This window comes from Monodelphis domestica, chromosome 6 (genome assembly GCF_027887165.1).
Source record: "Monodelphis domestica isolate mMonDom1 chromosome 6, mMonDom1.pri, whole genome shotgun sequence".
In the NCBI taxonomy this organism is placed as follows: domain Eukaryota; kingdom Metazoa; phylum Chordata; class Mammalia; order Didelphimorphia; family Didelphidae; genus Monodelphis; species Monodelphis domestica.
Genome location: NC_077232.1, coordinates 109858763 through 109885533, shown reverse-complemented (window position 1 = coordinate 109885533; position 26771 = coordinate 109858763). Strand labels below are relative to the sequence as shown.

The window sequence follows — 26771 nt, the reverse complement described above, 5'->3', positions numbered from 1 at the left end:
CATTTTATAATTTAAAACTCCTACAATTAAATGTCAGTTTGAGCTCAGAAAATTCCTCTCCAAAATTATTTATTTTTTAGAATTTGGCACCCAGGTTGGACTGATATTTTGGGACTCTGGGTTCTCAGTGGTGTGACAAGGAAATCACTTTAAAAGACTGATATATATTAATTTAAGGTCACCAAGGAATTCAGCTATGTAATTCCTAAATGAAAACTCAAGTCAGCAGTTAACCTTTTATGGAGTTTTTAATTACAAACAGGAGGAAGCAAGGTATTAGAGAGAGAGAGAGAGAGAGAGAGAGAGAGAGAGAGAGAGAGAGAGAGAGAGAGAGAGAGAGAGAGAAAGGAGAGAAGGGAATAGGGCTTAAATACCCCCTCTGTTTAGGCTGGACCAAAAGGCCCAAGCCCTTAGATAGCTGAGGCAAAGAAAAGAGATCAGTCCCTATCACTCACGTGACCAAAATGGAGAAACAGTCTCAGGGGCCTCCACCTCCAGCCTCCTTCAGAGCAAAACTTCTCAGAGCACAACCTCTCAGAGCAAAACCTCTCGAACTCCCTCAGTCCTCAGACCCCGCTATCTTTAAGGAAACCATCTAAGTTCCCTCCCCTCAGTTCTCACATCTACCAATCACTGTCCATGTCTTCCCTGTGCCAATGGTGGCTCTAGCTTAACCCAGGACCGCCCAGAGGTCTGTGGCTTTGCACGTGTCTGTTGAAGGTCATATTCTCAAATAATTAAATCTTGATCCTTTGCTGCAGCCCTTCCTAAATCCTTTTACTCTGAGTAGGGTGGAGATTGTATTTTCCAAGACCTGGTTTTGTCATTCCAAGTATCTCTATTGTATTAATTCTAAAATCAATCATGACTCAAAGAACTTCCTGTTCTATGCTTAAGCATAGGTCAAAGCCCTTTCCATTGTTCAGCAAAAGGTTTCTGTCCTAAAGCAGTCCCAAGTAGGGAGGAGAAGGATCCTCCCATGCCAAGGGGGTTCACATTCCAATAGAGTTCTTACTATCAGTAGGAAATTTTTTCCAAGTATGGAACTTTCCAATGGTGAAATTTCCAACATTCATAAGTCTAAGAAATTTTAAGGTTTACAGTGGACACCTTTGGAGGAACTTCCCAGGAGCTCTATTGTCCCCCTTATGAGGCCCCTGAAGCCTGGATTTCTATCTCATCAAATATCTAATCACTTCTGAGCTACCAGTAAAAACTTCTTGTAGGAAATACTTTCCCTCTTTGGGCTTCTCTATTGCATATTCTGTGTTTTATGGTTTTCAAGGGGCCATTACAATCTGTAATTTGTTGCAAGTTCCATCTTTTCTTAAATATTTAGCATTTGAAGGGTCAAGCTGTGACCATTTGAGATTCAATTTGTGACCATTTCAAGAGTCATTCATAGGTTTAATTCTTTTTGTTCCAAATGTATTGTGACAAGAGTTCTTAGATTTATTTTGTGAGTGTGTGAGTATTTCTGTGTGTGAGTATTTCTGTGTGTATGTATATCTATGCTTTAAAGGGCTAATGAAGTAGACATAGATAAATTCATAGCTTCCATCCTCATTAGTCTATATGTATGGGTTTAGAGTTCTAATTGTTAAAAGTTTCTCTGTCTTTATGACTGTGTCTGTCTCACGTGATTTTTGTGGTTTTTTTCATCTTTCTCCCATCATCAATGCTTGCTGCATTGAAATGGAACAGAGACAAAATATAGATATTAAAATAATTGGAAACTAAGAATATGACAAAGAGAAATAGTTTGACTTCTCCAGTGGAAATGTCAAAATTATGCTTGTTTCAACACAATGAGTCTGGGTATTAAGAGTTAATAATCTTAGATTGGTAGATTTAAATTGTTTTTGAAAGTGACAGATCTTCTGAATTGTGCTCTGAATGTTTAGAATTTGAAGCTTGGAAAACTTTCAAGTTCTGGATATGGAAATCATGATTCAGGATTGGCAAATTGCCTAAGAGATAAATTATCCTTCCATCAGACCTTAGAATGTTAAAGATATTGCTATGAGCCTGCAGAATATTGACAGTATTCTTCTTTTAATTTAATTGCATTCTATCCCTATCAACAAATAAAATTGTAAGGGAAGTGTGTGTTGATCCTATTACATGATGAGATTGAATTTAAATGTTATAATGTTGACATAGGATTTTCATGTAATGAGAATAGGAAAATCTGAAAGGCAAAAACTCAATTCATGTTTAAAGGTTTAAATAAGTTATAACAAGTTGATGAGTATCAAAAAATTAATTGAAATAAAGTCTATATCAACATGGTGTCAACTACAACCTTTAAAAGGTTTTTTTAACCCATATTTAGAATGTTAGAATAAATACTGCGCATTGGTTCCAAGGCAGAAGAGTGAGTGATAAGGGTTAGGCAATAGGGCTTAAGTAACATGCCAAGGGCACTACTACTAAGTAGTTACTGAGGCCAGATCTGAACCCAGAACAACCAATCTCTAGTACTAGTAAAAGTCTTTTTAAAAGAGAAAATTAAACCGCCTACAATGTATTAACATTTTCTTGGTTCACAGAAAGGGAAAAGGCATATGACTTGGGAAACAACAGCAACAAAAAGCACTACAGTTTTGATAAGAACAGTTAGATAACAAGAAGCCTTACTTGCTGGGAAGAACACATGTATCTCCTATCTATTTTGTAATTGGTTCAATTGAACTTTAAGGATTTTCTTGTTTCTCCCTACCAAAAGAAAAACTTATTTATGGGCAATGAAGAACAAGCCCATGGCCCCCTGGGAACTCCTGTCAGGTCCATTATAGAGTGACAAGACTCAATGAGGACTTAAAAATATTGTGGAAAAGAAGAAAATACTTTTTCATCATGGTTGAAAAATTAAAAGAGAAAGAAAACTTTGCCTGTAAGCATGTACATCTTCTTAAGGCCATCTGTATGGACAGTGATCAGCCTTGTACCAAGAGCCTGTTTGGGTTAAGGAATTTCTAAACAATGAAATTAGATTTCTGAGCATTTACAAGTTTGTCTATATTACAGGATTGATTACTCTGCCCAGATGAGTTATAGTTTAAGAAGAGGAGAAAACCAAGAGAAAGATGTGGAATAAAATCTTACATAGAGTATAGGAATCTTGGGAAATTACTACCCTGAGCTATAGTTGGTGTAACTTGCCATTTGAGGCAAAATCTCCTGCAATGCTATCTCATATTATTTTAAGTTTTGAATTCAGATTTAGTTGTCTGGCATTGATCATAATGTCAGTAACCCGCGTTAAAGAAAAAAGCCACAGGTTATTCAGAAAGAGTATAATTCTGAACTGCCATGGATGGAGATCTTTATCTGGAAAAGGTCAAGGGATGACCTTCAGCACACCTGAGGGTAGGACCCCTTTGGGAGTCAATATCCCCATTTGCTTTCATTTTAATTAGGAATGTCTCCCTATTTGATTATTGCTGGGTCTAGCTGGGAAGTGAAATTGTTACTGAATGATTGATTGCCAACTGTTAACTCTTACCAGAGGTGATACAGAGTTACATGTGTGCTAAATCACTCTATGCCTTTGAGACTTATGCCTAAAAGAATCGATTTTGATACTGTTATTATGCTGTCCTCTTCTAGCAAGTTTCTATATTTAGAGCAAGCAGTCAAAGGAGGATATGAGTACAACACAAAAACATAAGCTGTTACTGTTTTCAAGTCATTCTATAATCCAAACCACCATGTCAATTGCTATTTGACTATTAATGCTTATACAGTCATATATCAGATTAATTAATTAATCAGAATGAAATATCTCATTCTTTCAGAATGTAATTGATATTTGTGCCAAATCTTCTCCATTTGAATGTGATTAAGAACTGAATGGATTTTTTACAGGCAACCCATTTAATATACACTGTACTCTATGTATATTTGGAAGTTACCTATTTGAGTGCATCTGTGTCCCACCCAAGTTCTTGTTTCAGTTGGAATTAATTCAACTTCTTGTAAGTAAATTCATTCCTATACAATCGCTGAATTTAGGAGTGAAGAGACTCTCTTTTAAAGTATTTTGCATATGTTTTATATAGGAGTAGATCCCTAATAGTATCTGATCTTCCTAAAGAAAATGGAATTAATTGGAGTAGAAAGTTTTGAAAAACTCAACATATTTGACTACCCTGTATGTCAAAGGACTCTAATGGAGCATGTAAAAAACCTAAATTTTCTAAAATTCAAGTGCATTGTGAGTTCCTGCTCTATTGTTAATGAGATTAAGAGCATAAAATTTTGGATGATTTTTAGCACCTCAATTTATTATTAGAAAAATAATATTTGAAAAGCTGTAGTGATTTGTATTGAGATCTGCTTTGTGAAAGATTTTAGCAGGAATATCTAAAAAATCTCTATAGGCAACTTAGAACCAAGGAAGCAATTTTACAGAAGAGGAGACCTATCCCTGAATGTTTGAGAAAAGATGGTTTGGGAGCTGAAACAACTACATGGAATATCTAAGATCTGAGATGAAATTTGTCAACATTGAGTATGGGCTACTAAAAATTCAGAGTGCTAAGAGTAGTTCATTTTAATAATCATTGTTGTATTACCTTTGCTTTCTATTTCATTATACATACATACATGTGTATGTATATATGTACACATATATATAAAAACTGTTTACAACTTGAGAGGATGAACGGGGTAGAAAAGGGACATAAGAACATGATATGGATACTTTGGGCTGATATCTAACATTTAGCTCTCTTCTACCTGTGGTAGAGACAAAGGGAGGAATTATATGTATCATCTTAGAAAATGCTGCTCCCCCTTCTTTCTGTGCTGAACTTTCTCCCAATGTACACTTCATTACTGGGAGAAGACCTTTCTGGTTCCTCTTGTATCAGACTACTCCTGAGATGGCTAAAGGAGCCACATGAAATAGGCCTCACTATACAGCTTAAGTCTTTTGATTATTATAAATATATGATGAATCTGTATATACAGATTTTCAATCTGATGACCAAGACTAAATTAATAATTTCCACCAAATTGGAGGAAAGCAATCAGCACAGGAAGGACTGATTTAGCTATTATTAATAACTTCCACCACTTCTAATGTTGAAGTGTTAAGATTAAAATTTAGTTTCTCTATATTATATTTTATGAGGTTTATTAAAGATTAAGAAATAAAGATAATACAAATATAGAAAGCATGTGCAATCTACATTTTGCCATCTAGGTACAGAGCAGCCTGTCCCTAGAAGCCAAAGCTGAGAGAGAGAGAAGAAGGTGGAGTCAGTTTTAATATCCCTCTCTGCTCAAGGGCCATTTGAGGACCTCACCTGGGATTATGGGGAACTCTGGGAGCTATCAAGGACTTCTGGGAATTGAAGTCCGTGGTTTAAATCTCCATTTTTACAGAAGGAAAAGACTTCAATCCATTGCTTTCATACTAAAATGGCATTGACTTGTTCTTGCCTTCCTCATCATTGCATAAAGCAGGGCTTTTGCCATCATTAATCAGTCCTGTTAACACAAACTTCTCTAGTTACATTGGCACTGATGTCTGCTCATTTGAAGAGGTTCTAGCAGAAGTTCACCAAGTTATAAATGAGACTCATGTTTTCTCACCTCACCTGTGATGGGAACTTGTTTTCTTATCTCTCTTCAAATTTTTCTGGCTTTTTGGGTACTAGAATTCTGTCTATTATTTTCAGAAGGCTACTCATTGTTCTAGCCATTATCTTTGCCTCAATGTGACTTGTAAATTGCTTTGGTTTCTGTATTAGATTGTATTCAAAACTATGTGTCTTCCTCTTTACCTTTATTCCCAAGAAACTTGCAAGGCCCAAAACATTTTCACCAGACTCTAACATGATGATTTACTGACCTGAAGACAATAATAATTACATGTTCCATGAGTATGAATACCCAACGATAAAGATTTTTAGATTATTGCTCCCTCAGTGAACCTGATTTTAAGCCTTTCCCCCCTAGTGTTTGATAACATTAAGATGGGCTAAGAATCTTCAGAGCCACTAACATTTCCAGACTATGAACTTATTAATATTACCAGCAACTTTTTTTTTCTGACCAATGTCCTTCAACAATCAGCTTTCTAGCAGAGAACCCAGGAAACAGGAGGCAATTCTGACATCACTTCCAACCTTGAAAACCCTTGGTCCACCATCTACATTTTTTTAGTGACCATTAACTCTAGATTTATCACATTGTAGTAGGTTGCTTTGATGTAGCTAATATGAAAACTGTTACCCAATTTCCTTTATAATCTTTGTCTCTCAGTAGGGGATTAACCTCTCTGGAATTACTTCTCATAAAGACTATATTCTATATGGTTAGATTGTATTGACCCACTCTTTATACTGGGTCCAAAGGCAGGCTTAAGGGGAAATTGTCAAAGATATATAATTAATCAACTTCATTTTACACACACTATTTCATGCCTCTGTATAGCTATATATCCTCTCTATATTATCCTATTAGATAAGTAATTTAGTGATAAATTATATGGAATTATCATGATTATTAAGTGAAAAGTTGTGTGTGAGAATTAGGAATTTATAATCATAATATGAATAAAATAGCATGTTAAAATCCCTTGTGCCCTGAAAAAAATACCTTTGCCAAGGAGAATCCGTATATGTATTAATCATCTTAGAATATAACCAGACGCTTAAGGACTATAATATCTCTTTTGGATATGAACCCATGGAATAATGTTGGCCACTTTGCCATATATGATATAAGGGGACTATATGATTCCCCCAATAAGAAGATATGGAAATAACCTGACCCGCTTCAGAAAGAATGAAAGGAGGGGGGGGAAGGAAAGAAAGGAAAGAAAGAGAAGGAACAAAGGAAAGAAAGAATCAAACCCAACCCCCCCAAAAAAAGACTTTATTTAAACTCCAAGTAGTGCACTCAACTAAGGGCCTAAGATCTATAGTATTACCTAATACATTAAAGATGGAGTGAGAGGAAGAAAGAAGGAGTGAAAAATAGAGGACTTCATGGTTTAACACAGAGGAAACCAAGGTTATGTTGTAGGAAAACCAAACCCAAAACAATAGTTTCCTTGATGTTGTGGTCTTTTTAATTGACTTCAATTACACATACTTGGATCTTTCATCTGTTCATATCACATCAATTCCAAAGCACCAGACTGTGAGTAACATGATTGGGTCCATTCTCACCACATTAATCCAGTGATTTGAAAGGAGTTATAAATTCTTGGTTGGAAGAGATGCACTGGTAACTTAGAACTTTTATCTAATTTCTTCTTCCTACTCAACCTCCATGCCAAACATCTTCAGCCACTTGGTAAGTAGTGCATTGTTATGTCATGGGGAATGTGGTTGTTAGTTCATTATAGGCTTGGAATAGTAGAATTATGGAGTCATTGAGAGATTATTCTCTTCCTATCACCCACTCCAAAAATTTCATTTTCAGAGAAACTGCCAAGCCTGGAAAGAACTTTGGAATGAAATCTTCAAATATAACCATCATATAAACTGTACGGAGACTTTTGGCACATCTTATATGTAGTGAGAGATAACATGGTAAAACAGGAAACAATAGCAGCTTACATTTATATATAATTTCTTTGCTATTTTAATTTTAAATATTAACTCACAGAAAGACTCCTTTCCAAGGTGATGGAGTAGAGGCAGAACCCCATATGAACAAAGATTCATTGGCCAAAGAAAAAACCCATGCAGAGAGGGAGAATTCAAAGGAACATGGAGTACAACACAATGTGCTTATTTGTTGACCATAAAAAAGCATTTCTGAAATAATATGATGCTGTAAAAATGATGATTAATACAAACAAGTTTGGGAAACTGTGAATGAATTGGTATAAAGTGAAGTACTAGAAAGAATTATTTGCAATGATTACAAACAACAATGAAAATGGAAAAAAGAAAAACAAAATAATCAAAATGAAAAGCTGCAAAATTCTAGCAGTCAAACTTGGCTCCTAACAACATATAGGGGAAGAAACTTCTCCCAAGTCTTTGTAGAGATAATTGACTGTGGGTATAGAATACTGAATTATCAGCTTTTTTAAAAAAAAGTTAATTCATTTTGCTTAGCTATTTTCCCTCTTTCTAAAATAAATCTGTCTTATCATAAGGTAATAAAGAATCAAGTCTTTGGTTGGGAGAGGATGAGGGATACAAAGGAAAATATAGATGATAGAAAACAAAAGACCACTAATTTTTTTTAATTTTCATTTCACACCCCCATTCCACTCAAAAATCTTTCAATGGCTCTTTTGCTTATTGATTACAAACTACCAATGATTAAAGCCTTCTAAGAATTTACTTTCCCTACCTAATCATTTTGTAATGCACTCCCTCTATTCATTGTTTGCTCTAGTCAAACTGGCATGTTAATTGTTGCACATACAAGACATTCCATTTTACTCTGCTTTCCCTAGATCTGTAATGTACTCACTCCCAACTACCCCATTGCAGAATTCCTGACCTTCTTCAAAGAAAAGTCACCACCAACTCCTATATGAATACTTTCTTGACCCTCTCTCTCCTTCCCTCCTACCCTGGTTAGTTAACACTGTCCCTTAGAGACAGCTAATAGCTACAGTCGACAAAACCCTGGGCCTGCATTCAGAGAGATCTTAATCCAAATCTAGCTTCATACACTTACTAGCTCTGTTGCCTCAGCGAGTCACTTAACCTTCATTTGCCTCAGTTTCCTTAACTATAAAATGGGGATAATAAATGCCTCCCAGTGTTATTGTGACAACCAAATAAAACATTTGCAAAATGCTCAGTTGAGTACTTGACACAGTAGTAGCTGCCACACATTTATTTCCTTCCTTCCCTTCTTAAGTTATTATGTATCCTTTCTATTTAATTGTATTTACTTGAACCTCAATTGTATCTTGCTAATTTATGAAAGCTTCTCAAAGTCAAAGACTGTTTTGCTTTTGTCTGTACATATAGAACCCAAAGATTCACTAAGTAATTGGGGCAAATTTGTTGATCTTTCTACCAGGTAACTAAGTTGTGGCAAAAATATACCCAACACTGATGAAATCATTAGTGTAGTTAAAAAAAAAAATCTAGACCGAGCTCAGAGTCTTGCAATAAATGTCATTATTATGTAATGAGGAGAATGTATTTATTGAGTTATTAGATGTTTACTGAATAGTTTTGAAGTAAGGTACTCACCTGACAGAAGAGGGATGACCTCAAGATTCAGAATGAAAAATGAGTGTTTTGAATGTGGCCAGTGCTGGACTTTGTTTGGTTTGATTATTTATATTCATTCCAAGACTTGTTTTTTGTCTTTCCCCCCAAGTGAGGACAGGAGTAGCAAGGCAAAGGGGACAACATGAATGTTTAATCGTTGAAAAAAAAATTGAGTTCATAAAAGTTGTTTCTTGAACTGAATGAAAAGAGGAAGAGGGAGGACATCAAAGTTTGAGTAAATTCTCTATCGAGGATTTTAAGAAGTTCATAAAGAATTAGCACACAGGCTTAGAAAGTACAGATGGATTGTTCATTCTGTAGGGGTGCTAGAAGAACCCACCTGCATAATCTAAGTAGTAAACCATTCCAGTATGCTTGCCAAGAAAACCTCCAATGGCAGAGGCACCTGGGTAGCTCAGTGGATTGAGAGCCAGGCCTAGAAACAGGAGGTCTGAGGTTCAAATCTGGCCTCAGACACATCCCAGCTATGTGACCCTGGGCAAACCTTTGCCAACCTTTTACTACTCTTTTGCCTTAGAATCAATACATAGATGGAAGGTAAGGGTTTAAAAAAAATCAGACCTCCAATGGGGTTGTGAAGAGTCAAACATAACCTATAAGGCCAAATAATATTAGTCAGGTTCCACATGTCATTAGATAGCTAGGTGGTATAATGTTTGGAGCACTAGAGCAGAGGCAGTTTCCCAAACTGTAAAATGAGGATAATGATAGCATCTACCTGCCAGAGTTGTTGGGATGACCAAATGAGATATTTAAATGCCTAACACAGTGATGGCAAACCAATGGCACATTGCCAAAGATGGCCTGCAAAGTGTTTTCTACAGGCAACAATGCCACCCTCTCCCACCACCACACCCCAGAGTTTGTTACTAGAAAGGCAGAGAGACTCAGGCAGAGCCACTCCCTTCTCCTACTCCACCTTGCCAGAATAATTTTTTCACATTATTTGCTTCTCTGCCACACAGCCCAATGAGAGAGCTGACTCCCTCCCCTATGTTGGTAAAGGGGAAAGGATGAGGGTACACCAGCAATCTGGGGGGCAGGGGCAAGGTACACAGTCTCTGGGGGATACAGGGAAGAGGAAATAGCATGCAGTGTCTAAAAGTTTTGCCATTGCTGGTCTAGCACAGATTGGGAACTTAATAAACTCTGTTTTCCCTTCATCTTTGTGTGAAGAATAATAAGAGTTAAAATTTATATAGTATTTACTCTGTACCAGGCACTGTTTTAAAAACAATGGGGAAGCCACTGAACTCTATCACCCACCCTTATTGATCTTCTCCTGTGGAGCTCAAGCCTCCCTACTTCCCTCCTTCCCTCATATGGAGGAGCATTGCTAACTCCAGTGGATTACTCAATGTGCCCCATCTCACTAAAAACTCTTGGGAGGAGAGAGCCTCAGATACACAGAATGGGCCAGAGTTGATACTGATATTGTATTTTCAAAGCTTGTGAAGCCCTTTCTCATTCTGGTCTTAATATAAGCCTGGGGTTTGGGGGTAAAAAACAGGTGTATTATCCCCAAACTTTTTACACAGGGCACTGTCCCTCAGACCGCTGGAGGACCAGACTATTTAAAAAAAAAAAACTATGAACAAATCCATATATGGCTATCTGGGATAGCAGAGGCTGCAGTGCTGGCTGGGATGGGCCTGTCACACCTTGCACAGGCCCATCACCACCACCACTATAGCGGGCAGCAGTGTACACAGTGGGGAATCCCCTCCCCCATATTGCCACTCACCATGCTGATGTCTGGCATTGTGCAGCCATATAATGCTTTGCTCAGCACCTCTTTCTTATTCAGTTACTCTCAGAACAAGGCACCATTCAAAGGATTATGTCACCAGAAGTAGTACTGTACGTGAGCAATGCCTTGCCTTGGCACACCACCACATAGAATGTTCCTCTCACTGATCATCAATGAAAGGTTCCCATCCCAGAAGTGTGGTGGGAGCTGGATAAATGACCTTAGGAGGCCTCATGTGGCCCGCATGGTCATAGTTTGGGTACCCCTGTGTTAGGGGGTAAGAACCAGTTGCATTATATCCTGGCCCCATGTAACCTTAAAATTTCTTAGACTTATGAATGTTGGAAATTTCCCCATTGGGAAATTTCATGCTTGAAAAAATTTCCTGATAGTAAAAATTCTATTGGAATATGAAATTCCTTGGCATAGGAGGATCCTTCTCCTCCCTACTTAAGACTACTTTAGGACAGAAACCTTTTGCTAAACAGTGGAAAGGGCTTTGGCCTATGCTTAAGCATAGAACAGGAAGTTCTTTGAGTCATGATTGATTTTAGAACTGATACAATAGAGATACTTGGAATGACAGAACCAGGTCTTGGAAACTACAATCTTCACCCTACTCAGAGTAACAGGATTTAGGAAGGGCTGCAGCAAAGATCAAGATTTAATTATTTGAGAATATGACCTTCAATAGACATGTGCAAAGGGGACAGACCTCTGGGCGGTCCTGGGTTAAGCTAGAGCCACCATTGGCACAGGGGAGAACTCAGGAGGTTGCTCTATTTGCTCTGAAGGATGACTGAGAGGTGAGAGGTCCTGGAGGGAGAGCTCCTGGAGAGGTCTTGAAGGAGGCTGTGGAAGGAGAACTCAGGAGGAGTCAGGAGGAGAATTCTCTGGAACATTTCTTGAAAGGAGGCTCTCTTGAAGGTGGAGCCTGAGGTTGGCATGAGAAGCCTTACCTAGAGAGATCTTGGGTGAGTGATAAAACCAACTGACTGATTTATTCATTCTTATTCCTTTCTTACTTTCTCTCTGTTTCTATTGATTAATCAGTGTATTATAAATTAAATTTCTCTATAAAACCCAGTTGGCTTGGGCATATTCATAAATTGGGAATATATTCCCTGGCGACCATCTTATATTTATATAAAACCAAGACACAGTAGAAAACATATTTCAGCAGTCATAATTGTTATATATTTCCCTTGCTCCCAAACATTTTAATTATCACATTTTATGGCTCCCACTCTCTTATCTACAACTATTTAATGCTCAAAACTAATTTAAATCTAACAGTTTATGGCTGACCATGAATTTGGTGAGAAAATCCTCAAAATATTTCTGTAAAATCTCTTTCCTTTATTTTTTTGCTTTATTACTTGCATATCAGTCAGTTTTGTTTTCTTTTTTTTTAACTTGACTTCAAATTTACAGGTGCAAAAACTGGTGAGTAAAAAACTTTTTTCTCCTTAAATTAAGCTATTTAGATCTTAGCAACAGGGCCCTAAGGTCCTGGCTAGCAATTGCCTAAATTAAGACTAGAAAAACCTGGGAAAACTTCTTTGGCCTTGTCCTGCTTCCCACGTTTTTTACTTTAGAAATATGGAGTCACAGACAGTTCAGAACTTAGTTAACAACTGGAGTTTCAGTAAATACTTTGTTCTTTTCTTAATACAAACATTGGTCTGCAACTTACTTAGCAACTGGCTCAGCAGCCCCATGACCAATCTTATAAATACAGAATTCCTTGTCTCTCTGAAAGGGCTCATCTCATGGAACTTATGGCAAAAACTAATCAACATACTACTTTCCCTTGAGTTTTTGATTATTGTAATTTTAATATTGTATTTCCTTAAAGAACTCAATTCTCAGTCAAACCAACCAATTGCTTCCCCTACCCCCTTAGTCTCAGAAAACTCTAATTCTAATCAATCAACTCTAAGTTCATACCCCACCCAGGCTTCCAACACAACACAATCAACTTTAAGTACACACCCTACCTCTGAATTTTCTGGCACAATGGGATTACAACAAACCCCTCCTTTTAATGTGCCCAACCCTTCTATGTCTCAGACTTACCCAATTGAAAATGGAGCAAGATGCCTAGAAACAGGAGTGCCAAATAATTCAGATAGCTTATTTCATTTAAGGGAAGTACCCACTTTTAATAAAAATGGAAACTTAATATCTGTAAGGCATCATACACCTTTTACCCCTGAGGATTTAAAAAAATTGAAGGAAGATATGCCATCATTTGAGGATGAACCAATATTAATTATAAAAAAATTAGAGAAAATATTCAGAACTTTTGACCCCACTTGGTTGGATGTTGAGAATATATTAGATGAATTATTAACAAAGAGAGAGAAAAATAATATCGTCTCTCTGGCTAATAAAAAACAAGGTAGAAGAGGACATTATTGGCCAACTGAAGATCCACATTGGAACCCCAATGTTGAATTAGATTACACAAAATTAAACCAGGCCATAGAAGCATTATTGACAGCCATGAGAGCTAGCTCTGATAGACCTGAAAAATGGTCAAAATTTGAAAAAACCCAACAATATATTGATGAAACACCCTCCCAGTTTATGGACAACTTATTGACATAGGGAATACATATATGGACTTTGATTTATCCAGAGAAAGAGACATTAGACAACTATGTAGACGATTTGTTAAGAGTTGTTGTTCAGTGGTAAAGGACTACTTTAAAACTAGCTGCCCTAATTGGGACGCTGTGGACCTAGATGAACTAAGGAGAGTAGCAACCTATGTTTATAAAGGTCGTGTAAAAAGACCTGAGGAAGATGATACAGCAGTGGAAGATTTAAAGAAAGAAATTGAAATGTTAAAGAGACAATTGAAAAATAAGGGAGAGACTATAGCCCCTTTACGGGAATTCACAAATAAATCAGTAACTTGCCACTTCTGTGAGAAGAAGGGCCACAAAATGATGGAATGTAGAACCTTTCTTAAGATAATTGGAAGGAATACACAGTTTAATAATAGCTTTAGAAATAATAACCATAGAAATGATGATAATGGTCATAGAAACCAGAACAACTATAATGATGATAATGGTCATAGAAACCAGAATTCTAGAAATTCTAGAAATTATAATGATGATTATGGAAATAACTATAATGAACATAGAAATAAGAACTTTAGAAACCAGAATTCTAGAAATAAGAACTGGGAAAATAATGACAATGCTCCAAATGAAGAAAATTATAATACTCAACAACGATATATGAGAAATGGTGCTCATCCAAAAAATAGTCGAGGTGCCCTTCAGGGGGGTGCCCAAGGAATATCCTAAACACAATGATGGTGTCTGGGGGGGGGCTGGGGCACAGGAATCAGAGAATACAACCTTTGATTTCCCATACCCTGATGTCCTACTACCCATTGTCCCTATCCACTGCCCTCCCCAAACTAATGAACCCCATGTTACCTTGAAGGTGGGTAATACTTATTATGATTGCCTATTAAACACTGGAGCTACCAGGTCTGTATTGAAGAATGTACCAGATTTAAATTGTTATTCTGTTGATTCACAAAGTGTAATAGGAGTATCAGGAATACCCCAAAGAGTTGATAAACTTGCCCCTAGAATGGTGTCTGTAGGACCCCTAGAGGTACAACATACCTTTCTTTTGATGCCTGACTCCCCTTTAAATTTGCTGGGGAGAGACCTTCTATGCAAACTCAGACCCACAATAACTTGTTCACCAGATGGTTCTTTATCATTGGAAGTACCAGAGGAATCTTTAAATTTACTCCCTATACTTCTCTCAGAAAACAAGGATGCAAAAGAGCCTTCCAATTTTGAAATACCTAAAGATATACCGGAGTCTCTTTGGGCCACATCTTCTTCCGATGTAGGCTTACTTAAATCTGCTGTTCCTGTGCAGATAAAAACTAAATCTACCCCACCTCATTCTATCCCTCAGTATCCCCCCTCAAAGGAGGCAATTGAGGGTATTACACCAGTTATTAACTCATTAATAGAACAGGGAATAATAATCCCTTGCAAATCTGAATACAACACGCCCATCCTGCCAATTAAAAATCCAAAAAGAGGGCCCGATGGCAAGCACCTCTATAGATTCGTACAGGATCTAAGGGCAGTGAATAATCACATTATAAAGAGACACTCCGTAGTTTCTAATATACATACTATCATTTCATCTATTCCTAGCACAGCTACATACTTTACAGTAGTAGACTTGTGTTCAGCTTTCTTTTCCATACCTATACATGAGAACTCCAGGCATATTTTTGCTTTCACCTGGAAGGGCTCACAATATACCTGGTGTCGGCTGCCACAAGGTTATGTCGAAAGTCCAAGCTTATTTGAGCAAATTTTGAGCCAAGACACAGACAATATAACATTTAAAAATAGCAAATTAATCAAATATGTAGATGATCTACTCTTGGCTTCAACAGATGCAAAAACATGTCAAGAAGATAGCAAACACCTTCTTTTGGAATTGCACAAAAGAGGACATAAAATCTCTAAGGATAAAGTTCAGTGGTCTCTCCAAAAAGTAGAATATTTGGGATTCATCTTGACTGCGGGTGCTCGTTATATTTCTCCAAAACGAATTGAGAATATTCAAAAATTGAGTGCTCCTACCACTAAGAAATAGCTGAGAGCAATTTTAGGAGCAACAGGGTTTTGCAGACAATGGATTCCTTTCTATGGGGAAATTACTAAACCCCATATAGCATTAACAAAGGATTTGGTTCCTGAACCCCTCAAATTAGAGCCTGAACACTTGTCAGCTCTATCAGATCTAAAAAAGGTTATCATGTCTGCCCCTGCTCTAGGCATCCCAGATCACAACAAGCCATTTACTTTATATGTGCATTAGCAAAAAGGAGTAGCCTCTGGCATGTTAACTCAGACTTTGGGACCTTCTCAGCACCCAATTGCTTATTATTCTGCCCAACTAGAACCAGTAGCAGCAGGAGCACCACCATGCCTTAGAGGAGTAGCTGCTACAGCCTTACTAGTAACAAAAACCGTTGATTTAGTATTGGGATGTCCATTAACAATAATGTGCCCACATGAGATAGAAGCATTATTAATAAAACAGAACACAGGCATTCTCGGATCAGAGAATTACAAGGTATGAAATAACCTTATTAAATAGTGAAAATATTACCTTGAAATGCTGTTCAACTCTTGACCCTGCCACCTTGCATCCAGATTTACCTACTTCCGGAGAACCATTACATAACTGTGAAACATTAGTGTCCATGGCAGAAAAGCCTCAAGATAATCTCTTGGACACTCCCTTAGACAATGCAGATCTGATTTTATTTACCGATGGTTCCTCTTTTATGAGGGATGGCATACGTTACACTGGAGCTGCCGTAGTCTCAGAATTTGCCACTGAATGGTCAGCTTCACTACCTTCTAACATTAATGCTCAAGGAGCAGAACTCATAGCTCTGATGCAAGCTTGTATAATTGCCAAGGATAAAAAGGCAACAATTTATACGGATTCTTGATATGCTTTTGGCATTTGTCACTCAGTCGGGATGCTATGGCTCCAGAGAGGATTTTTAACCTCAGCTGGAAAATCCATAGCTAATGCTGAAATTATTAATGAAGTTCTTTCTGCTCTCAAACTGCCTAAAGCCCTAGCTGTAGTTCATTGCTCTGCCCATACAGGTGGCTCTGACCCTGTCTCTAGAGGAAATGACCGAGCAGATGCAGCTGCAAAACTAGCAGCCATAGAAGGACCTGGATTAATTTTAACATTAACAACCACTGATAATTTAAATTTATCACTTTCCTATAATGAAAAGGAAGTGGAAAAATGGAAACAAAAATTTAAAGCAAAACAGATTAATGGAGTATGGGTGTCATCTGAAGGAAAACCCATGCTCCCTAGAAGTTTCTATAACCAAATTTGCCAATCTATTCACAAAAATGGTCATTTTGGCACCCAGGGCATTGTGGACTCTGTCAAGAGAGTATGGATAGCCCCTTGTATAACTACTATAACCTCTAAAGTATGTTCAGCCTGCACTATTTGCCAGGCATATAACCAACATGTATATCGTGGAAAAGTCTTTGGGGGACATCCTCTGGCTTACACACCTTTTGAACATCTACAGATAGATTTCATAATGATGCCAAAGGCTGGACGTTATAAATTTTGTCTGGTCATAGTAGATCAACTAACCAGATGGCCGGAAGCATTTCCTACAACCCGAGCCATCGCAGATTTTGTTGCAAAGATACTTTTAAAGGAAATTATTCCTCATTTTGGCCTGTCAGCACTTATTGACTCCAATGGAGGGAGTCATTTTACCAATTCTGTCTTAAACCAAATATATTCTTGCTTGGGAATAACTCCCAAATTCCATGTTCCATATCACCCCCAGAGCTCAGGCCAAGTGGAGAGGATGAATAAAGAATTTAAGACTATGATTGGCAAATTATGCACTGAGACCCATTTAAAATGGACTAAAATTCTCCCTCTGGCCCTATTTTATCTTAGAAGCAGGCCTAGAGGAGACTTACATATTTCACCATTTGAGATTCTTTTTGGACATCCACCTATACAGGCTAAGCCTTTTTCCCCAGCTTATACAGTAGTATTAGGGGGAGATATTACTATTGCTTCCTACATACAGGAGTTACAGCACAAACTACATGAACTTCATGAATCCGGAGCTGCAGTACAAGCTGGACCATTAGACTTTTCTCTGCATGACCTGAACCCAGGAGATAAAGTTTATATCAAGAATTTCAAGCAAACTGGAACAACTCAACCTTCATGGGAAGGACCATTCCAAATATTATTAACTACTCCAACATCTATAAAGATAGGAGAAAGAGACTCTTGGATTCACTGCTCACATGTGAAGAAAGCATCTTCTCCTGAGACTGATTGACTATATCTTATCATATGAATTGGAGATAATAATCCATAGACAAATGGATGCTGTTTTTTCAAGAACACATTGAATTGCTGATTTTTTTCTTAATTTTATTATTTTTTATTTTATTTTTTGATCAGAATATTTGATTTTTTCTCATTTTTTGTACTGAAGGTACACATAATTAATATTAATATTTTTTCCTGCAGTAATACAAGTTAATATATATACTCTTGCTATAATATCAATATATGCCTAAAAGCTTTAAACTATGGGAACCTGCCATTTATTGATAAAATATGATAGGACTGTGATTAATGTTTGTGTCTGATTCCAGAAAAAGGGATAAAAACAAGGAGCACTGACTAAACCTGGATAGTGCCAATAGAGCACACAAGAAATATTAAAGTGAGACTCGAGGTTGCAAAGCTTAACTTATGTTTAAGTAGTAGGACTTCCTTGTATCTACACTCTACGAAGTACTCAAACAAGTACAAAGCTTGACTATCATGCTGGCTCCCTATATCCCTGAGAATGACCAAAAAAAATCAGACGAGGGAATGACATTTCCCCATCAAAATAGAATTCTAATTCTTTTCTTCTTATATTATGGCAACTTTCTGTAGTCTTGGCTGCAAATGGCTAAGTGAAATATTACTGCATTCTGTCCTACATACTTGTGGGATAGAAATTACTTTAAACTGGACCTATACAAGGCCTATTTTGAATTTTTCTTATGTTTTTGATTATTTTTCTATTCTTTTGATAATTGACTCATACACCCCCATAACTCAACATTGCATTCTGAGTAAAACTTGATATTTTTTAATACTTACTTTGGGGGGAGTTGCATTTTTATTTAAAATCTAAGAATTTTTGAATTTTTTTGAGATTGTATTTTTATAAAAATCCAAGAATTTTGAATTTTGTTTAAGATTTTACTGTTATAAAAAATCAAAGATTTTGATTCTGTTCGAGAAAAGATCTTCAAGCAAGAAACTTTTATATTCAGAGAATGAACTGTTGCAGAAAGATGCCGAAAACCTACACTTCATCAAGAAGATCAAGAATGAACCTTGGATATGATTGATTGGACTGAACTTTTGATTGAATATTTATTGTAATTGTACACATTTATGCCAAAAGGGACTGCCCCTAATTTGGCTTTCTGTCAATGCGCCTAGCAAAACATTGGTTTTGCTTTCTTTTCTTTTCTATTTTCTCTCTCACTACTCTAATTCTCTTTTAAAAAATTGAATATTGTGTATATCTATAGTTAGAATTGAATTCAGAATTACAAAATTGATTATGTTGCTTGATCAATGGGGAGACTGGTCTCCCATGATCATCAGGGGGGATTGTAACCTTAAAATTTCTTAGACTTATGAATGTTGGATATTTCCCCATTGGGAAATTTCATACTTGAAAAATTTCCTACTGATAGTAAGAACTCTATTGGAATGTGAAAACCCTTGGCATGGGAGGGTCCTTCTCCTCCCTACTTAAGACTACTTTAGGACAGAAACCTTTTGCTAAACAATGGAAAGGGCTTTGACCTATGCTTAAGCATAGAACAGGAATTTCTTTGAGTCATGAGTGATTTTAGAATTGATACAATAGAGATACTTGGAATGACAGAACCAGGTCTTGGAAAATACAATCTGCACCCTACATACAGTAACAGGATTTAGGAAGGACTGCAGCAAGATCAAGATTTAATTATTTGAGAATATGACCTTCAACAGACATGTGCAAAGCCACAGACCTCTGGGAGGTCCTGGGTTAAACTAGAGCCACCATTGGCACAGGGGAGACATCGACAGTGATTGGTAGATGTGAGAACTGAGGGGAGGGAACTTAGATAGTTGTCCTTAAAGATAGCTGGGTATGAGGAGAGAGGAGAGCTCCTGGAGAGGTCTTGAAGGAGGCTGTGGAAGGAGAACTCAGGAGGAGTCAGGAGGAGAAGGCTCTGGAAACATTTCTTGAAAGGAGGCACTCTTGAAGGTGGAGCCTGAGGTTGGCATGAGAAGCCTTACCTAGAGAGATCTTGGGTGAGTGATAAAAACAACTGACTGATTTATTCATTCTTATTCATTTCTTACTTTCTCTTTTTCTATTGATTAATCAGTGTATTATAAATTAAATTTCTCTATAAAATCCAATTGGCTTGGGCATCTTCATAAACTGGGAATATATTCCCTGGCGACCATCTTATATTTATATAAACCCAAGACACAGTAGAAAACATATTTCAGCTGTCATAATTGTTATATATTTCCCTTGCTCCCAAAACATTTTAATTATCACACTACTTAAGACTACTTTAGGACAGAAACCTTTTGCTAAACAATGGAAAGGGCTTTGACCTATGCTTAAGCATAGAACAGGAATTTCTTTGAGTCATGATTGATTTTAGAACTGATGCAATAGAGATACTTGGAATGACAGAACCAGGTCTTGGAAACTACAATCTTCACCCTACTCAGAGTAACAGGATTTAGGAAGGGCTACAGCAAAGATCAAGATTTAATTATTTGAGAATATGACCTTCAATAGACATGTGCAAAGGGGACAGACCTCTGGGCAGTCCTGGGTTAAGCTAGAGCCACCATTGGCACAGGGGAGAACTCAGGAGGTTGCTCTATTTGCTCTGAAGGAGGTCTGAGAGGAGAGAGGTCCTGGAGGGAGAGCTCCTGGAGAGGTCTTGAAGGAGGCTGTGGAAGGAGAACTCAGGAGGAGTCAGGAGGAGAATTCTCTGGAACATTTCTTGAAAGGAGGCTCTCTTGAAGGTGGAGCCTGAGGTTGGCATGAGAAGCCTTACCTAGAGAGATCTTGGGTGAGTGATAAAACCAACTGACTGATTTATCTCTTAGGACTGAGGTCTAGGCCTTATTGGCTTGAGGCCATTCCTTCTTATTCCTTTCTTACTTTCTCTCTGTTTCTATTGATTAATCAGTGTATTATAAATTAAATTTCTCTATAAAACCCAGTTGGCTTGGGCATATTCATAAATTGGGAATATATTCCCTGGTGACCATCTTATATTTATATAAAACCAAGACACAGTAGAAAACATATTTCAGCAGTCATAATTGTTATATATTTCCCTTGCTCCCAAACATTTTAATTATCACATTTTATGGCTCCCACTCTCTTATCTACAACTATTTAATGCTCAAAACTAATTTAAATCTAAAACCCAAATTCATCACTCTTCCTGGCACCCCACAGCTGAGCAGCCATGGAGGAATGGTGCTCCCAAAAGGGGAAATGCCCTCTGCCAAGGGAGGAAGAGGAAGTCCCTAATCTCAGCACAGAGCTGGCACCAGAGAACCTTTGAGTCTCTTTGATTAACCTCAGCCAAGTGAGAGGGCATAATTTCTCTCCTGACAGCTTAAGATATGCTCCTCATGCTGTAAGAGCTAGTTACCCAAACTAGTGCCAAGTGTGACTTATTCACAAACTATTATCTTCTGATAGCAAAGTTGATACTTCAATAACATACTCCACTATATTAATGTGGACTACAAAAGAGCTGCTGGGCTCATGCAAGTCAATTAGGAGAGTTACATTTGCATATCTTTCCTTGCCTACTTCTGGCCCATCATCTGACAGACTCCACCTCCTTTTTGAAATCAGGCCCATAATGCTTCTCAGGGTACTATTTACATGGCATTTCCATGCTTTCTGGCTTGGGCTGATGGCAGCTCTCTGGCCTGACCCCTGATCCTGGAAATGGTCAATTAGAGAGAAACATACAGGAAAGAGTACCTTCTGCAACGATTTTATAGATTAATTCAGACTGAAACTGGAATAAGGAAAAATAATGATCTGTTTATTCTCTCCTAACTTAAGAAAGGATCTTGCAGGGTAATGGAGCACAACTCTAGCTCTAAGATTCCTGATCAGGTGACAAGCAGGAAAACTTATCTGACACTTATTTTTGCTAACTGGGTAGGGAACCAAGGAGGAACAGCTCATATGAACAAACAACATCTTAGAAAGAAGATGTTAGAATGAATCAAAGTAACCCACTCCCTAGCCTTCAAAAATGCATCCTTTTTGGTTTGAATATCTGTTTTCTTTCAAAAAATATTGAAAATTGCAACTTGCAAATAGATCACAAGCATAATCCAACTGGGAAAAGGCATATAACCATGCAATGGGGACCAATGAGGCATTTAACTTCTGTGTTTATAGTACGATGTAGACAAGTTTAAAGATACTACAAAATAATTAATACAACCATTCTGGAGGGCAATTTGGAACTATGCCCAAAGGGTGCTAAAAGACTGTCTGCCCTTTGATCCAGCCATAGCACTGCTGGGTTTGTACCCCAAAGAGATAATATGGAAACAGACTTGTACAAGAATATTCATTGTTGCGCTCTTTGTGGTGGCAAAAAATTGGAAAATGAGGGGATGCCCTTCAACTGGGGAATAGCTGAACAAATTGTGGTATATGTTGATGATGGAATACTATTATGCTCAAAAGAATAATAAATTGGAGGAATTCCAAGTGAACTGGAACAACCCCCAGGAATTGATGCAGAGTGAAAAGAGCAGAACCAGGAGAACATTGTACACAGAGACTGTTACACTGTGGTACAATTGAATGTAATGGACTTCTCCATTAGTGGCAATGCAGTAATCCTGAACAACTTAGAGGGATCTATGACAAAAACACTATTCACATTCAGAGGAAAAACTGTGGGATCAGAAACACAGAAGAAAAACAATTGCTTGAATACATGGGTCAAGGGGATATGGCTGGGGATGTACACTCTAAATGAACATCCTAATGCAAACACCAACATGGAAATAGGTTTTGATCAAGGACACATGTAATACCCAGTGAAATTGTGCATCAGCTATGGGAACAGTGGGGTTAGGGGAGGGAGGGAAATAATATGATTCTTGTAACCAGGGAATAATGTTATAAATTGACTAAATAAATTAATTTAAATTTTAAAAAGTAGAACCTTAAAAAAAAGAAATAAAGATACTACAAAATATACAGATATTCTTGCTTCTATATACCAATATGTATATTATTTATGAATGTTTTCTTTTTTCCCAATATAACCAGCCATCCAGCGGCTGTTATAAAAAGAATTTTCCTTTGTAGGTTGGGGCTCGAGAAGGAGCAAGGAGTCTGAGAAAATAGGTGAAGAATAAGGGAACACAGACAAATCAATATTTTTGATAGGGAAGGCATGAATCCCTATGACATTTTCCTTGGAAGAAGAATTAAAGGAAAATGTGAGAATTTTGCAGACGTGGAAGTAAGGATTCTGAGATAGAAAGCATGTGGCCAAGAGAGGACTTAGGAAAGAGAAAGAGAAAGACAGTAGTGAAACTTCAAGGTTGCAGGAACAAGAGAGAGGAATCACACCTTCACCTCAGGCTTTATTGAGGATAGTGAGGATAAATGAATACCTAACAAAGCATAGTTAATTCAGATTGGATGGGATGGCAATGATGACACCTTTTGGGCATGTTGACTTCAACCCCCACTTTACAAAGGAATTTGACTCCACACAAAATGTTAATGAGTTTGCCTTGAACAAAGGCAGCATGGCTAGGTCAAGAGTGTGCCCACAAATATCAGAGTTCAAACCTTGTGTCTGAAGATACAATATCCATACATCATTTATATTTCATAGATGTGAATATGCTTGGAATGCTACACCCAAGATGAGCAATATAAAATTAGAATCAAGTTACTTTCAATATAACACAAAAAAGCTATACAACTCAGTGACTATATAGAGAGAGAATTTATTGGCATCTGCCTATGAAGAATTATGTATAGTGGAAGGTCAGGGTAAGGTTCCATATGACCAGAAATGGACTAACACAGGATCTGAGAATGGGCTGGCCTTCCTCAATCTATATTTCACTTTTTTATACACTTTGAAGTTGAGGAATTTTTGGTAGAGCCTAGATAAATAGGATCAGGTGAAAATATTGGACAGGCTGTTTTAGAGGGAAGTAATGGATGTGACTGGTTGAAAGGCAAGAGAAGGCCATTCTTTCTTTAAAGGAAACCCCATGAATGGCAGAGAAGGCATTTGAGCTGCTAGAATACAGGGGCTCCCTCACTCTACCCATGTGCACACACACATATCCCTGTACACCATTATGAAAATGGTTCTGGGGACCAAGGCAGACAGACAATTTAACCTTCAGGTTTATGCCCTGAGAGTGTTCACTGGCTCCAACCTTTCCATGCTCACCAGTCTCCTTTTAAAAGCAGGATTTTAAGGGCCAATGATGACAGGAAATGGAAATGAACCACACTTATTCCTGAAAAGTGAACAAAAAATTGGAAGGTGGTTCCAGATTAGTCTTTAATGGGTCACCTTAAAGCTCAAGGTTGACAAAGGTGCTTCGTGTCCTGTCAGATTGTTATCCTTTGGGGATACAGAAAAAAGACTGCAGTTTATCTAAAGAGGGTCATGCTTTTTTAATCCACATTTTCCCTAAGCATGACTACCTACCAGTCTATCTCCTCTCCAAAGGCCTGGCAGGTTTTCTCCTATTTGAAAGAGATAGAGATGCAGGGACCCAGAAAGAAGAAGGGCTTACAGCAAGGCCATTCACCTCAGAATCCTTCCAGTACTACCCCACTTCACTAAAGGGCTAGGTGGCGAATACAATAGCTCATCTCTCTGGATCAGATAAGACACCAATTTTAAGACACCTTCAGGAATACCTTCTTGGTGTTCTAGAAATTAGTTATAGACTGCCCAGAACTGCAAGAAAGAAGATCAGGACATGGAGGGCATAGTCACCTATGAGAGTTTATCTTTGGTATTGGTCATCGTGGTCATCAGCCTTTGGAAGCAGCCCAAACATACATGCCCAGCCATTCCAGAGAAGCTGGAACATCACATTCTGTTGACCAGCTGCAGATTCTCCTGAACGTGAACAATTCTCCACCTACCCCTTTCTCCAAGTTCCTGTTGCCAGGAATGAACACATGGCTTAATAAGTCTGGGCTGGGTGGCACAGATCACTCGCTAGCGTCTTCCCCACTCAGGAATGCCCTCTCTGCCAGCTTTGTGGGGCCAGGGAAGTTCTATTTACAGTCAGGACTTTTCTTGGGAAAAGCCATGTGCCTCAGTAACCAAACAGTTACTTAAAAATAAAAGTAGAGCTAAGTCTATTTGAGCCATGGAGCTCTTTCCTTGGGCTTTTCCCTTCTGAAGACTGTTTAGGGTTTTAAAACAAGGCCTTGTTAGGTTTCATCTTGCAAAATCCCTCTGGTTCTCTGTTGTCTCAGGTCTTTCACAAACCACATGAGAGAGAATTGTGGTCCTGGTAAGGGTGGTATTTTGAGCCCTGTTTCTGCCAATGCTGCGCCAGCCCTGTCTGCCAATACTTTGGGTTCCAGAGTTAAGGGGTGGGATGGCAAAGGTTCTTGGCTTAATTTTTGCAGTGAATAATTATCTGCCCTCACCATGACTCACTCCAAGGGAGAAAAGGCCTGTGGAACAAGAAATAATCCATCTTTTTTCCTCCTCTTCCCTTCACTTTAATACTCTGCTGCTATGGGATATCTTTATGTCTCAGCCTTTCTCCTAAAATTGGATCTCAGAGTGGGACTTCTCAGCTATGACTTCAGAGTCATCAAATTTTTCAGAAACTTTGTTGGGGATTATTTTGTCCTTCTCTGGACCACCATGTACTTAGAAAATGTCCAGTTCCAGGGCAAGAACAAAAGTCAGCAGCAAATGCAGAAATAGGAGCAGTGGGTCTACTGCTGTGAGTGTGAAATCCCCTACCCTCTCTTTCACAGTTATAATAGTATTAGCCTTTATGATTATTTTCATAATGCAATCATTTGTTTTGGAGTTAATAGCCAAATAATATATATTACTTTATATGAACTAGCAAGGAAAAACAATGTTTAGGGTGGTATCAACTCTTGTTTATATCTTGACCTATAGACCTTGGGCCTATAACCCAAGAGATTCCACATAGACCACCACACCAGGTTTTTGTTTTTGTTTTGTTTTGTTTTTAGGCTTGTTTTTTTGTTTTTTGCTTTTTTTTTATAACAAGATAGTCAGATAGGTACTCAACTGATAACTTCTAGTATTTCATAATAATTATCAACCACTAGCTCCCAACCCCTTATTGTAGAGGCCTTGGAAAGGTCAGCCAATAACAACAGATATGTTACCACACATAATGACTTTTTTATACTTTCTAGCTTAATCAGTACTTGTATCATTAATTGAGAACTCTCAATTTGTTGGTTGTATTTCTGTCACTGTGTCATTTGTTGATTCTATTTCTTTCACTGTGTCATTTGTTGATTCTATTTCTTTCACTGTGTCATTTGTTGATTCTATTTCTTTCACTGTCTCATCAGATTTCTTGACATAAAAAATACTTTCTCTTATGAAACTGCGTCTCTGGCTCTGATCTGGACCAGGGTCTGGCTTTATTGTGGGGAGTGGTCTCCTTGCAATAAATCTATTGAGCTTGGAGTTTTTGCATTTGTGTGATATATTTTCATTACACTGCCTGCATAGGTCCCTGATGCTCATTATCAGATCATCCCAGGGCTTCAGGGATGTCATCCACAAGGGTAGCATGTGAAGAATATTGAAGTTATGTAGGTATACTATCAAGAAGGTCACAATAATTAGGGGTAGCCCTACAGATAGCAACAGAGACCTACTAGCAATGGAAAGGCAAAACACCAGGGCCGGGACCAGGAAAAAGCTGCAGATCACGTGGACAAAAGCAAACCAACGGTAGGTGGCTGTCACATTTCCTAAGCGCCTGGCAAAATGCATAGGCAGTCGCAAGAATGGGATTGGGTACCACAGAAGGATTCCGAAGAAGTTGAAGAACAAATGGCACAGGGCGAT

The 26771-nt window shown here is 37.9% G+C and overlaps 1 protein-coding gene across 3 annotated transcripts in view; it reads right to left on the bottom strand.

Moving 5' to 3' along the window:
* Nucleotides 1-282: 282 nt before the first annotated feature.
* Nucleotides 283-26771, bottom strand: part of LOC100012594 (sodium-dependent phosphate transport protein 2B-like) — a 70829-nt gene continuing 44340 nt past the window's right edge. For all 3 annotated transcript variants that reach the window (XM_007496610.3, XM_056802484.1, XM_056802485.1), the window contains one exon: nucleotides 283-26771. In XM_007496610.3, the coding sequence (XP_007496672.1) occupies nucleotides 26139-26771 (633 nt within the window). In that variant the 3' untranslated portion in view covers nucleotides 283-26138.